Source organism: Volvox carteri, assembly GCF_000143455.1.
Source record: "Volvox carteri f. nagariensis unplaced genomic scaffold VOLCAscaffold_21, whole genome shotgun sequence".
Classification (NCBI taxonomy): domain Eukaryota; kingdom Viridiplantae; phylum Chlorophyta; class Chlorophyceae; order Chlamydomonadales; family Volvocaceae; genus Volvox; species Volvox carteri.
In genome coordinates this window covers 210,729-223,291 of record NW_003307564.1, presented here as the reverse complement: position 1 = coordinate 223,291, position 12,563 = coordinate 210,729, and the positions used below count along the sequence as shown (strand labels likewise).

At 56.5% G+C, this 12,563-nt stretch overlaps 3 protein-coding genes across 3 annotated transcripts; 1 reads left to right on the top strand and 2 right to left on the bottom strand.

Annotated features, from left to right (window-relative positions):
- Positions 1-234: 234 nt before the first annotated feature.
- VOLCADRAFT_91414 (uncharacterized protein) lies at positions 235-2,096 on the bottom strand (the record flags this gene model as incomplete). Its single annotated transcript, XM_002950887.1, has 3 exons — positions 235-420; positions 649-1,734; positions 1,914-2,096. The coding sequence occupies 3 exons, from the start codon at positions 2,094-2,096 to the stop codon at positions 235-237; spliced, it is 1,455 nt and encodes a 484-aa protein (XP_002950933.1).
- Positions 2,097-2,477: 381 nt separating this feature from the next.
- On the bottom strand, positions 2,478-4,126 carry VOLCADRAFT_91413 (uncharacterized protein; the record flags this gene model as incomplete). The annotated part of the gene is made up of 4 exons (XM_002950886.1): positions 2,478-2,978; positions 3,501-3,686; positions 3,729-3,796; positions 4,117-4,126. The coding sequence occupies 4 exons, from the start codon at positions 4,124-4,126 to the stop codon at positions 2,478-2,480; spliced, it is 765 nt and encodes a 254-aa protein (XP_002950932.1).
- A 1,994-nt stretch (positions 4,127-6,120) lies between these two features.
- Positions 6,121-11,561, top strand: VOLCADRAFT_117717 (uncharacterized protein; the record flags this gene model as incomplete). Its single annotated transcript, XM_002950984.1, has 9 exons — positions 6,121-6,254; positions 6,714-6,920; positions 7,266-7,688; positions 8,880-8,930; positions 9,161-9,253; positions 9,362-9,457; positions 9,962-10,078; positions 10,728-10,785; positions 11,371-11,561. Coding segments are annotated over 9 exons (1,368 nt in total), but the record flags the coding sequence as incomplete, so codon positions are not given.
- Between the last annotated feature and the right edge of the window lie 1,002 nt (positions 11,562-12,563).

Below are 12,563 nucleotides of genomic sequence, written 5' to 3'. Positions count from 1 at the left end.
ATCCAACCATACCGACAATCCATCTCACCCTTCGCCCCTTCCAGACCGCCGGTAGACCTTTAATCTAGGCATTTATATTTTGGCATTTACTTTCCATTTACTTTCCAGCACATCCGAGTGCTTTCTTCACTAGTTACGCATGTGCGGTGTCATGTGTGGACCAATAGTCGGATTGCGATGCCACTTTTAAAAAAAATATTTTCTTTCCCGACAAGTCTAAATTCCGAAAATCTCTCAACGCAGCAGCCAGCACAATCCGGGATCTCGCCGTCCTAGGGCTCCCGGCCCTGTGGCCTGCTTCACAAGGCCCTGCTGGCTCAGCAGCAGCCACACAGCCGCTAGGCGCGCTAGCTTCTGCTCCTCGTCGGCATCCACGCATTCGTACTTTGTACGGAGATCCAGCCACAGCGGAGACAGAGCCTGCTCGGCCCACATCAATGTCTCCAGGGAAGGGACGAACAGTTCGCTCGGTATCGGGGGCAGCCGCCGTGATGGCGGCGCCGACACATCCGCTCCGCTAGCAAAGGCACCAGCAACACCAGCAGAAGTAGTAGCAGTAGCAGTAGCCACACCAGCAGCAGCAGCAGCAGCACCAGTAGGCACACCTTCACCATGTCTTAGGGAATTCACGCCGTCACCTGGCCGCACAGCCGCCGTGGCCGGGCGACCCATCACCGGGTGCCTATCGGAACATGCTGCCGCTGCCGCCGCCGCCGCCACCGCCGCTGGCTCCATAGCTACAACAGCCCCAGACGGTGCTACTGCCGCTGCTCCACCCCCGGGGAAGGTCGGGAAGGACAGGGATGCTTGCTGCTGGTCCATCACCGAGCCGTCCACAACAATGTCGGTAAGTGAGGATCGTGCAGCCGCCGGTGCCGTCACCGCCGGTGCCGGCGCCGCCAGCGCCGCCGCCGCCGGCTGTAATTGACTGTCGATAGTGCCCGCCAACGATGAAACTAATACACCTGTTGCTGGTGGTGCTGATGCTACTGCTGCATGGTCAGCCGCCAGTTCCGTTTCCATTGGTGGGAATCCCCTTGGGGCGGGTGTAGCTGATGTGGCGGCTGCTGCTGGCGCAGCTACTGCTACTGCCGATTCTGTTGGGTTCACGGCCGCCGCTGACGACGACGCCGAGGTCGTTTGCTGTTGCTGTGAGGTGACTGGTAGTAGTGGTGGTGGGCTTGATGGTGTTGACGTCACTGCTGCTGCTGCTACCGCCGCTACTGCTCCTGGCGGAGTTGGCGTTTGTGGGTCGTCGGCGCCGCCGTCAAGGAAGATTGAAGCAACAGGATGAAGACGTGGTACCTCCGTCGCCGCCAACAGCTGCCGCTGAGGCGGTGGAAGTGTTGACGGTACGGCCGCTGGCGAATCCGCTTTCGCTTCCGCCTCCGCCGCCGCAACCGCCGCCACTGCCACCTGCGCTGCTGGCCGCAGCGAAAGTGGCTCCGAAACCGTCAGACCGTGCCTGTCGTACCGCAGCAACAGCGCCGCTGTCAGCCACTCCATAAGGCCCATGCGCGGCGACACGTAACGGCTGCCACCGCCGCCGCCACCGCTAGCGGGTACCGGCCGCGACGTGTTTGAGACGCGGCCGCCTGCAGAGCTCGTAGATCCAGATGACGTGGATGACGGTGACGATTGATATCGTACAATCATGACGGGCGCCGCTGCGCGCAAGTCCTTGTTGTTCGACATCAAGGTTGCAGTCGTACGGCGGGCGCTTTCTCGGAGGACCTGCGTGGTAGTCCGTATACATGGCATGTGTTGTACGACTTACGAATGGAGAAGAATGCCGTACATTTAGGAGATACATCCGAAGCCTCCGGTTGGCACCTTACCACGCCGTATACATACATACATCTAAATGCCGCACATTTTATCGTACACCGTACATGCCGTACACACTCGCTCACCTTGTCCGCCAGCTCCCGGTTCATCCTCGGACTGAGTGCCTCCGCCAGCAGGTGCAGATATCGTACATCTACGGCGGCGTACTCACAGAGCTCCCGAGTGAGGGGACGTACGGACCAAACCTTCTCTCCAAACGACGTGATGACGACATGTACGGCGAAGTGCGTGTACGGCATGTACGGCATGTGTACAGCATGTAGGGAGGTGCGGGACGCAGACATGCATGTGGGCATACAGGTCGATCACTGGCCGAATAACGGCTCCTCGACAGCGGGCCCCCGCAGTCGGGCGAATCGTCATGGTTATTGTGCGTGCGTGTGTATATATATATATATATATATGTATATATATATACATATATATAGGTTACAAGTATCTATTTGACGGGGCCTGACGACACTGGCCACAGAGGGGCGGCTGCCCAGCCCCAACGGAAAGACTGCCTGACTAAGCTCTCTCCCGCCCCCGAACGGGGAAGAGGGGTGTGACGGGTTGTGTATGTACATTTAATTGTACTGCACACTTACATTGCATTGCGTGCGTGCATGCGTGTACGATTTGGCGATTTATAAAAACACATTTCTGCACTCAGTAAATTCGTGTGTGTGTACATGCATGATGTGATGTTGAAAGGACGCAATCGATGTGTACGGAACTGGTAAAACCCATATCTCCAAATCACGCGTTTTAAAGGTACTCATTGAGATTCCACGGTAACCCAAGACAAGATCCCGAATTAGATCCAGATCCAGATCCAATCCAAAATTCAAAATCCAGATCCAAACCTGCGTGTTGTTGCCTTCATGGTAGCGCCGGGAGGTGGCTGTCGCAGCCGCCAAGTCAGCCGCCATCCCGGGGGGCGCCGAGGCACGACCACGTGCCGCCAGGCCCCGGGATAGCGCCGAAACCAGCCCCTCCACCCAACCGCCAGCCCGCAAACCGCCCTCGGCCTGCCGTACAGCCACGTCGGCCAGCTGCAGATCCACCACGCCGCGCAGCCGTACACCGTACTCAGAGCTTAGTGCCTCGGCGTCACGACGTACGTCGTACAGGTACTTGATCACAACCTGCCGTACAGATAGACAGTTCCAAGAAATGTGAATCCGAATTCGGATTTGTGGTGATGTACGACATGTGCCGCACCACATGCTCTCGTCAAAGCAGACTTCCATTGCCTTGCTCAACCCATTCCCTATGTGACCCACCGACCCACAGCCGACCCAATACTGTGACCCAGCCCTGCAAATGTGAAGCGCACCCACCCGCAACCGATCCGCAACCGATCCGCAACCGATCCGCAACCGACCCATCTACTAGCCGCTGGTCACCCAAGTCCCACAAAACCAATTATTACTGAATACCTCTCCAGCACCACGGACGACCCCAACGAAACCCCCACGAAGCACCGCTGACCCACCGACCCATCAGTGCAGTGCAGTACAGTGCGGTGTAGAGCTGTGCAGTTGCCCACACGTCACCCACCTCCTCCTCCCCCTCCCCCCCTTCGCTTTTCCCCCCCCCCCAGCCTTTCCCCCTTCCCCCCTTCGCAATTCGCATGCGCCCACCCACCCACCCACTCACCCACTCACCGGGTCTTCCAATAACCTCTTGAGGCTGGTCACCCCATCGAGCCCGGAGCGGTGCTGAAAGGCTCGCCCACCCAGAGCCGCAACATCCACCAACCAGATGCTCACGCCGCCGCCGCCGCCACTACCGCCGCCGCCAGTGCTGCTGCGTCCGCCGGTGCCGGGGCTTCTGCCGCAACGGGCTGACAGCTAGGGCACGGGATGTATGCATGTACGTATGTATGTACGTACATACGTGAGGGTGAGTGGGGAAGGTTTCAATATGAGTGTGTAGATCCGACCCGCGGCCGCTGGGGGCGCTGGGGGTGCAGGGACGAGTATTGGCGGCACAAAAGAACAAACCCGTCCCATCTCCCCTCCCCTTCCCCACCCAAGACTCCTTCTTCATAAGTTGCGACTGGTTAGTTACACACTTCTGTTGTGTGTATCCTAAGTCTATCCTCCTTGGCATCAGCTCCACTCACTCGTTCAGATGGTTAAAAAGTCGTCTCCTCCCTACCCACTACCCAACAAGCGAAGTCAGTCAGCATCAACCATTTGCTCTCCCGTCCCCTCCCCCCTCCCCTTTCCCCTCCCCTCCCCTTTCCCCTCCCCTTTCCCCTCCCCTTTCCCCCTTTACCTGCCTGCATCAAACAGAGCTTGCCCCCGGGTCTTCCAAGATTCACTCCTTCGCAATCAATAGCCAGGGGCCCTATGCCACCACCACCACCACCGCCGCCACCGCCACGGCCTCCACCAAGCATGAAGTCGCTGCTGCTACCGTTGCCGCCGCTACTTCTGCCGCTGCCGCCATGCCCTGCCGTCACCGCTGCCGCCGGGGCCCCCGCCGCCGTCGCCAGTTGATCTAGCATCAGCTCCAATTGCTCCAGGGTGGACACCAGAGTATAGCCGCCGCCGCTGTGGTCGGGCAGCGGCTCTAGAGGTGGTGGCAGCGGCGCTGGCTTTGGTTTTGGCTTCGGTTTTATGCTGGCGGGCGCTTTGCCGTGGCCGTTGCTGCGACCGTCGTCACCGCTGCCACTTGTATTATTGGAGGTCTGCCGACGGTCAGATAGGGTTGGTTTGGTTGTGCAGTCAGCAGATGCTGCTGCTGCTGCTGTAAGGCCATGAACGCCGGCGTTGCCGCCGCCGATGGCGACGACCCGATGGGTGGACACCCGGGCAGGCTGTGAGGCACTTGGAATGGCATCCTCAGTCGCACGACTGGTGATAGGAGGAGGATTTCCATGGCCTTCGGAGTTTGCAGCTAGGCGCCTTGGGGCAGTTGTTCCAGGATGAACTGATGCGAGGCTCATCGGAACCTGTGAGGGAGCCAGCCATGAAGCGGCAGCGCTTGCTGAGGCCCGGAGCGTGGCGTGGCTGTTCTGTGGGGGAGTGCAAGCATGGCATAGGTACGTATGCGAAAATCGGAGCCACGACGAGGTGCTCATTGGCGCTGAACGCAGATGCACGCCGTGGCTTTTGCGGAGTGTTCGTATGCAAATGAGTGTTGTTAGGACACAAACATTAAGCTTGCTTGCTTGCGGAGACAGAACCACGTCCGCAGTTTTTAGTAGGAAGTGAAGCCTAACACAATCAGGAAAACAGAACTTAACGTAATTCAAGCCGTAATATTTGGTGATGCAGAATTGATACAGAAAGGCCGCGCCTGACTTCACATATCACACTCCATTCCCTACCCTCGTACCGGTGACGAAACAGATATCCGAGACCTGCCCCTGATCATCAAAAGGCTTTTGGGGCCAAGTCTGATTTGAAAATGTTTCACAAGCATAACTTGGCACTCACGTCACAGATGTCGGCTTTCCGGTAAAGGCTTGACGGCGCAAGCTAAGATAATCTTCCATGAAACCTGTTCCTATGCAGTCCACGGCATGGATACGCACTGCTGGACACATGATCTCTAACAGCCTTATGCAGTGGTCGCTTCGCGTGGGCCCAACAGCTTATCGCGGCCCCCTGACTGCCTTCGACATCGACGCGATTGCTACACAGGGCCACCGTGGCATTCGAATAAAGCATTTCTGCACACTAAATGAACCGTGTAATACATCGCCACAGCAAGGAACACAAACCGTGAGCGGTGCAGCTTACGATGACATTTCGCCATCGACAGCTAGTAGCCGCGCTCGCGCACCCCGCACGCGCGGCAAGGCTACTAAAACCCCAACGCCAGTGAAACCCCTTACAACGCCAAAATCCCGATCCAAATTACAAATTCCGGATCCAGAGCCCCAGCTGCAGCCCAGTCAAGCCGAAGCCTTGACGCCGCCGCTTGCAGCTGCGGATACCCCTCTGATAAATGACTTTACGACCAACCAACTTGCCGCATCAACAGCACATCCTTTTCCTCCAAAGCCACGGACGAGGCGTTCCAAGGCTTCTATTGGAGCTGCTGCTGCTGCTGCTCCTGCTGCTGCTGCTGCTGCTGCTGCTCCTGCTGCTGCTGCTGCTGCTGCTCCAGCAGTAACTGCGCCATCGCCAGCAGGGGCTTCTATCGGTGTATGCCTGCAGGATTTCCCTTCCCCCTCCCCCACGGGGGAAACAATGACCGGAAGACCAATACCGCAGTTACCTTCTTCAGCACCCGCCGTGGTAACCGATGGCCGTACATCCCGCCGTACAGTCGGCACCTCTGACCTCCTGCTCATCATCGACGGGAACTACCTCGCGAATCGTTCGTTCTTTGGGTACGGCAGTGGCCGCGGTTTGTCGACGTCCAGCGGCATACCAACAACCGTTACGTACGGCGTCATGCGGGTACGATAGTACGACATTGTCGTACTCATAGATCCATAGATTGCAGTCTGGTTTCTAAAGTTTGTTGCTATGATTCTTCAACGCGATATTCCTTAACACTCTTGCAGAAGACCCTTGTAAAACAAGCGACCTGTATTATTTCATTATAATGTTTTGTACGACATCCCCTTTGCACGAATCCCTCAAAGACCTCGGAGTTGTCTTGACATTTCTTGGTTCGAATTTTTTTGACCTTGCCTTTATTCCACAAGACCTGCCAAAGCTAGAGAATTGTATTTATTAAAAAATGGGATGGGTAAACCCCCCTACGTTTTCTCCACAGCAGCGACGAAAAATTCGGCAAAAAAATCCATTTTTTGGCGCTCTCTCAAGGAATCTCCCCCCGAAGCCCGCAACGGCCTCAATCTTGGTGAGTCGCTCCGCCCTTCGTTGCCTCATTATTATTACCCTCGTGGACAGGTTCTGCAAGCTGCCCTGCGGAGCATCCAGCCTACATATCTAGCGGTGGTGTTCGATGCGAGGGGGCCCACGTTCAGGTCTGTAATTTCATTACTTGACCCTCGCGGACTAGCGGCGGCGGCGGCGGCGACGTCAGCGGCAAGGCCGGCGTCAGCGGCGGCGGCGGCTGCGGGCGAGCTTGTACGGCAAGGCAAGCTTGACTGGCAGGTACGGAAACGCAATTCTGAAGACGAAGCATCGCAAGGGTTCTCTCCTTTCTTCTCACCTGCAACACGCCTCAAAGCGGCCACTCTCTTTCTTTCCCCCCTCCACTACTGCCTTGAATCGGAAAACTTTAAGCAAACGTTTTCCTGGTTGATTATATCAGCTGCTGCTGTCAGTGATCTTACTGCCCCTCTCACGCTCAGGGTTTGGTGTTCGTTATCACCTCTCTCTCGGTTGAGAGATGCAAAGTCGGTTGGGTTGGTTGGAACGGTTGGGTCGGTTGGCCCAAACCCTAAGTTAAAACCACCCGCAATCTGTTCGCGCCCGGAAATGTGCAACCTCACACAGGAGCTTGCTTCCCGGCTTCTGCACCTGGAGCCGGTGCTGGCGGACATGCACGCCGCGGCGGCAGCGGAGGCCGCTGCCACGCCAGTGTCGTACCTGCACCACAGCGGCTCTTTCCTGCCGCCGTCAGCGGCGGCAGCGCCGCCGTCGCCGCCATCATCCGGACTGGCTGCATCCGGCACCGCCGAAGGGCAGCTGCTGTCACAGCTGACGTGGCTGGCTAGGGGCGAGGGTGTACGGCAGGGTACGGCAGAGGAGATGTTGGAGGTGTTGTTGGCGTCACTGGGGCCTGAGCTGGCGGAGGCGACGGGTTTGGCGACGGCATTCGACACCGCCGCAGCCGCAGCCGCCGCACTGGCGCCGTCGTACAAAGCGGGCCGGACATCGAAGGGCGAAGTGTTTTACGCCGATCTTAGTAATTTACAGGTGTAGTACAACACCCGATGCTGTACATTCTAACTGCTTCGTTATCGGTTGGGGGTTGGGTGGGTTGCATGGGGCTTACCGGCAGGATAGATTCTTGGGCGCCAAGACGCTGCACAAAACTGCCGTACTGTCGTACCATCCTGGCCTTCCTGTCGCTCCATAGATAGGCGTCACCGTCTCCTCCTTTCCACTGCCCTTTCCTAAAACCCTAAAACCCTAAAACCCTATATCCCCCACTGCGGATATGGATTGGGGAAGGCGAGTGGGGGAGTGGGGAGGCAGTTCGCCGCCACATGCCCCACTGCTGCCCCGCCCTCTCTCCCGTACAGCTCGATACATGTATATCTCTGTCTCATCTGTCTGTCTATCTGTCTGTCTGTCTCATCTGTCTGTCTCTCTCATCTGTCTGTCTGTCTCATCTGTCTGTCTCATCTGTCTGTCTGTCTGTCTGTCTGCACAAACTCTTTACTCCATGACACACAGACACGCACACTCATGCGCCTGTGTGCCGTGACAGCAACCCCGTAGACCTCTTCACATGCTCCACCCGCGCACCCCCGCCCCCCCCAGTCCCCCACTTCTCCCCCTTTTTCGGTATATCGCGTTGGCGTCGGTCGGCTAGCCGGACTAGCATAGTCGGGTCGGTCGGGTCGGTCGCGCGTTTTTTGGGGGTTTGGGAGGAGCACTTGCATACCGACAGCTTTTCATTACCAGCAAATCAGCTAGTTCTCCAAGCCAGCAGCAAACTTTATTCCAGCTTTACGACAGCAGTGCTTTACTACTTCTCCGCCGCCTCTACACCTACTTTTCTACACCTACTTTTTTACGGCTTGGCATTGCAGCTTTCTCTTTTTTAGTCCTGGCGGCTTAGGTAGGTAGTTTTTCCGACATCATCTTCACTACGTCATCCCGAGGTCACCGTCTTCAAGGACGCCTTTTGGTCAGTTCTACGTCTGGTACAATCTTGCCCTGGCAGCAGCTTCACTCGCTTGTGGTTCGTCTTCCCCCACTTCTCCCCAAACCCCAAACCCCAACCCCCGGCCCCGGCCCCAGCCCATGCTGCTGCGGCTCATCCTTACCTGCTTGGCCTCGAGCTGTTGGTTATGCGTACGGCAACCAGCTGGCTTCCGGCAACACCTGGGCCCCTAACGACACACACACACCCGACTCCCCACCCCCCCCCTGCTGCAGCGGCTCTTGGGCCTTATGTCGGTGCCGCCCTTGCTGAGGCCCTGGCTGGAGGTGCGGTCGGCGGGGGTGTTTTGTTCCAACAGACAGCGTTTTAGAATCCTGTGTTTGTGTTTTGGCGCGAGGAAAGTGGGGGGGGGGGACAGGGGGGGGGAAAGGGAGGGGGGAAAAGTTCGGGCGTTATGTGGAGTACGATACACCAGTTTGCAAAGTATTGTTAAGCGGTATAGTTTCGGTTTGTGCGAACTTAAGCTTTCTGTTTTGGTGTTTTTCGATCCATCCAGGCCGACGACTTGGCGGGGCTGCTCGTCGAGCAAGCCGTACAACACGGCATGGCTGTACGAATCCTCAGCGGCGACAGAGACCTCATGCAGCTGGTGAGTGACCCACGTGACGTGGCGCTGCTGTACCCGATGACGTCATTGCCGGCGGCCGCGGCGGGCCGCCTCCGGGGCGGCACCAGCGCCGATTTCCCCTTTTTGGAGCTTCGGGAAGCTGATGTGGTTTCGGCGCTGGGCGTGCCTCCAGCCCTTGTGGCGGATTATAAGGCCCTCGTAGGCGACGCCTCTGACTGCCTGCCGGTAGGTAAGATTGATTACAGCAGCTGTACGGCATGTACGACGTTACGTTGTACACGGGAGTGACTCATATCATGTTGTCGTCCATGCCAAGCGACACCTGGTCATCTGCTCACATGTCCATTTGCTCATCTGTCGCACCTATTTTCCTAAGTGGTTGTCCAACTTGCTTGCCTTGAATTTGGAATTTCGTCGACATTTCTCCGTCCTACGGTCTTTTATTTTTAAGGGGCGTATGTGCTTTTGCGTATGTGCTTTTGCGTGTGTGTCTCTGTGTATGTATGTCTATGTGTTTTAACCCCATCTCGGTTGCGTTACCCGGATAGATGAGGTGTGTAAGGAGTACACCCACACACGAGCCCGGAGGGAGGGTGCCCCCTAGAGGCCCCTGGGAGACGCACAAGTTAGGTACCAGTCATAATATATACAACGCAAAAAGTTCTCGTACGCAAGCGTGTGCCTATGTGTGTGCGTGTGTGTGTGTGTGTGTGTGTTGTGGCCTCACAGGGGGTCAACGGCATAGGGCCCAAGACGGCGGTTAGCCTACTTGCGTCGTACGGCAACCTGGCGGGTATATACCGTGCCGTCGGCGAGATGACCCCCAAGCGACGAGCGGCGCTGCAGGTATGTCTGTCGGTATATCGCATGGTGCATAGCGTGTTGTACTGTTGCCGCCGTACTATTGCCGCCGCACTAGCAAGTTACTGCATCTCGATTGCCGACCCACACATATCCAGCGATATGTTTTGACATGTATTTGGTAGCAGGTGGTAACAGGCGGCGCGCGGCAGCGACATCACGAATCCACTTTGTCCTTTCGGTGTTTCCTCTTAAATTTAAATTCAAATGTTTAAATTCAAACATTTGTTCAATTTTGTAATATTTATCGAGTTTAAAAAGCTGATATTATCCCGCTTCCGGGAGAAAACATTTTCTAATAATTTGTTTTGGTATTATAAGTCGTGCTTGGCTTAATCCCTTGTCCTGATGAAACGGCGACACTTGCGACCCCGCTTGCACGCACTACCCCTCGCAAGCACACATCTGCCATGTCGCGTCATACGACTGTAGCATCGACAAAGCATGTGCGTACGGCAGACCGTAGGACATCATAATACCCCTCCTCAGTCCTCAACAGTCGAAGCCGTCCCCCCTCACACTGCCCGCATACCACGCATCTGATATATCACACACACACACGTCTATCCAAACACACAGTTCCTTGTCCCTTCTCTCCCCCACCCCCTGCCCCTGGCCCCCCGGTTCTTTCCAGTCCGCACTCCCCGCCTCCCAATACACCCTCACCTTGGCACGGGTACTCGGCACACCCGGTAAGTCTGGGAAGTATTGGCTGGGGTGATCTGGCGGATTTGGAGTTAGGCAGCCCAGCAGGCTGACATACTGGGGTTTGGATGGATGCCTGTGAGCTTGACGCGTGGGGATCCACGCACACGCAACCGAAACCTAACCAGCTCAGAAGTTGAAGAAGTCCGACGTGAGTCCTATTTGGTTGGTTGATGGTGGATCTAATGTTGTAAAAATGTTTGGAAGGCTAAGGGCGGGCAACAGCCAATGCTGCCAGAGCAGCAGCAACAGGGGGCCGGTTCTGTGCCGTTGGGCAGTGGCCAAGATCTGCGCTGTTGTGGTTCCACAATTTATTCCAACAACATCATCTCGCCCCCCCTTGCAGCCGCCACCGCTGGTCCGCCACCACCACCACCACTAGCACCACCATCACTACCAGCACCAGCACCAGCACAATTACCTTCCTTCTGTCTCCCCATCTCCCGCGACCTATGTTCCCCCGTATCCTTTCCGCCCCCATCCACTCGTCTGTGGTTTGTCTTTCCCCCCCACCCCACATCCACCGCTTCCAATATAACCCTCCTCCCTCCCGGCTCCCCCCCCCCATCCAGGGGCACCTGCGCTGCCGGCTGGGGTGCTTTCCGAAGAGTTATTGCAGGCCCGGCTAAAGCTGAACGGTTACGACAATGATGCCGTACAAAAGGCAGTTTTGGAGCTAGAGATGCGGAGCTTGGCGCTCGGCGTGGTGTCGGGAGGGGCTCTTTGGGAGGGGCTTGGTGGGGCCCGCCGGCAGCAGCTGTAGCCAACAATGGACAACCATTGTCTTGCGGTTGCGAAAAGAAGAGATACGGGGCTGCGGGGGGGATGGGGGGTTAGGGCTGCTGGCCCCGGAGGGCCCCTCGGGCTGGCGCTGCACCGCCGCCCGGTGTTCACGATTACAAAGGTGCTTGTTGGCCTTCTGGGGGGTACGGAGGAGGGGGAGGAGATGGGGGAGGAAGAGGAGGGGAAAGAGGAGGGGAAAGAGGAGGGGGAAGAGGAGGGGGAAGATGTGTGCGGTGTGTTTGGGCTTCGTTCAGCCAAAGTAGCTAGTACGCATTTCGCGGCTCCGGAACCCAAGGCCGCTTCCGTATTTTTTAACACAATACATTCACACACATATATACATACATGCATACATACATAATCGCGTGCAAAATTACACGCAAACACACGCAGAAACACATGCAAACGGGAATGCGTGACCACCGCGAAGGCCGCCGAGAACACACACTTGTCATCGTTCGATGCCGCGAACATATCACGAATCAGTCTTGATCTCATCCGCGTTTTGAGGTGATACACCCTGGCAGCTCAGGGCTCTCGCTCTTTAATACCAATAGTGTCGTACAAAACGTACTACAAAAAATGTAGTAGAGCTATTTCCCATCGCACTACAAGCATGTCAAGCATCCTCAACGATGGTTGATAGAATCCAGGATCGTAAATGAATGAATCATTTCACCAACCAAGCGTACTGCAAATGTCGTATTATTTGGAAATTCGTACACCGCGAAAAAAGGAAAAACACAGGCAGACCTAGTTGCGTTAGGTCTGCAGTTCCGTGTTCTGTAACCGCATGTTTTCGCTTTGCGTCGTTTTGGTGGTACACGGCCACCACATGGGATCCGATCATGTATCCGATAACCGTATCACGATATCGTCTTCGACGGAAGGGGCGGGACTGAGCATCAGCACCAACCCACCAGCAGCCTTCCACGCAATGGCGGATCATCCCTTGTGCGGACCATCTAAACTAAATGACCCG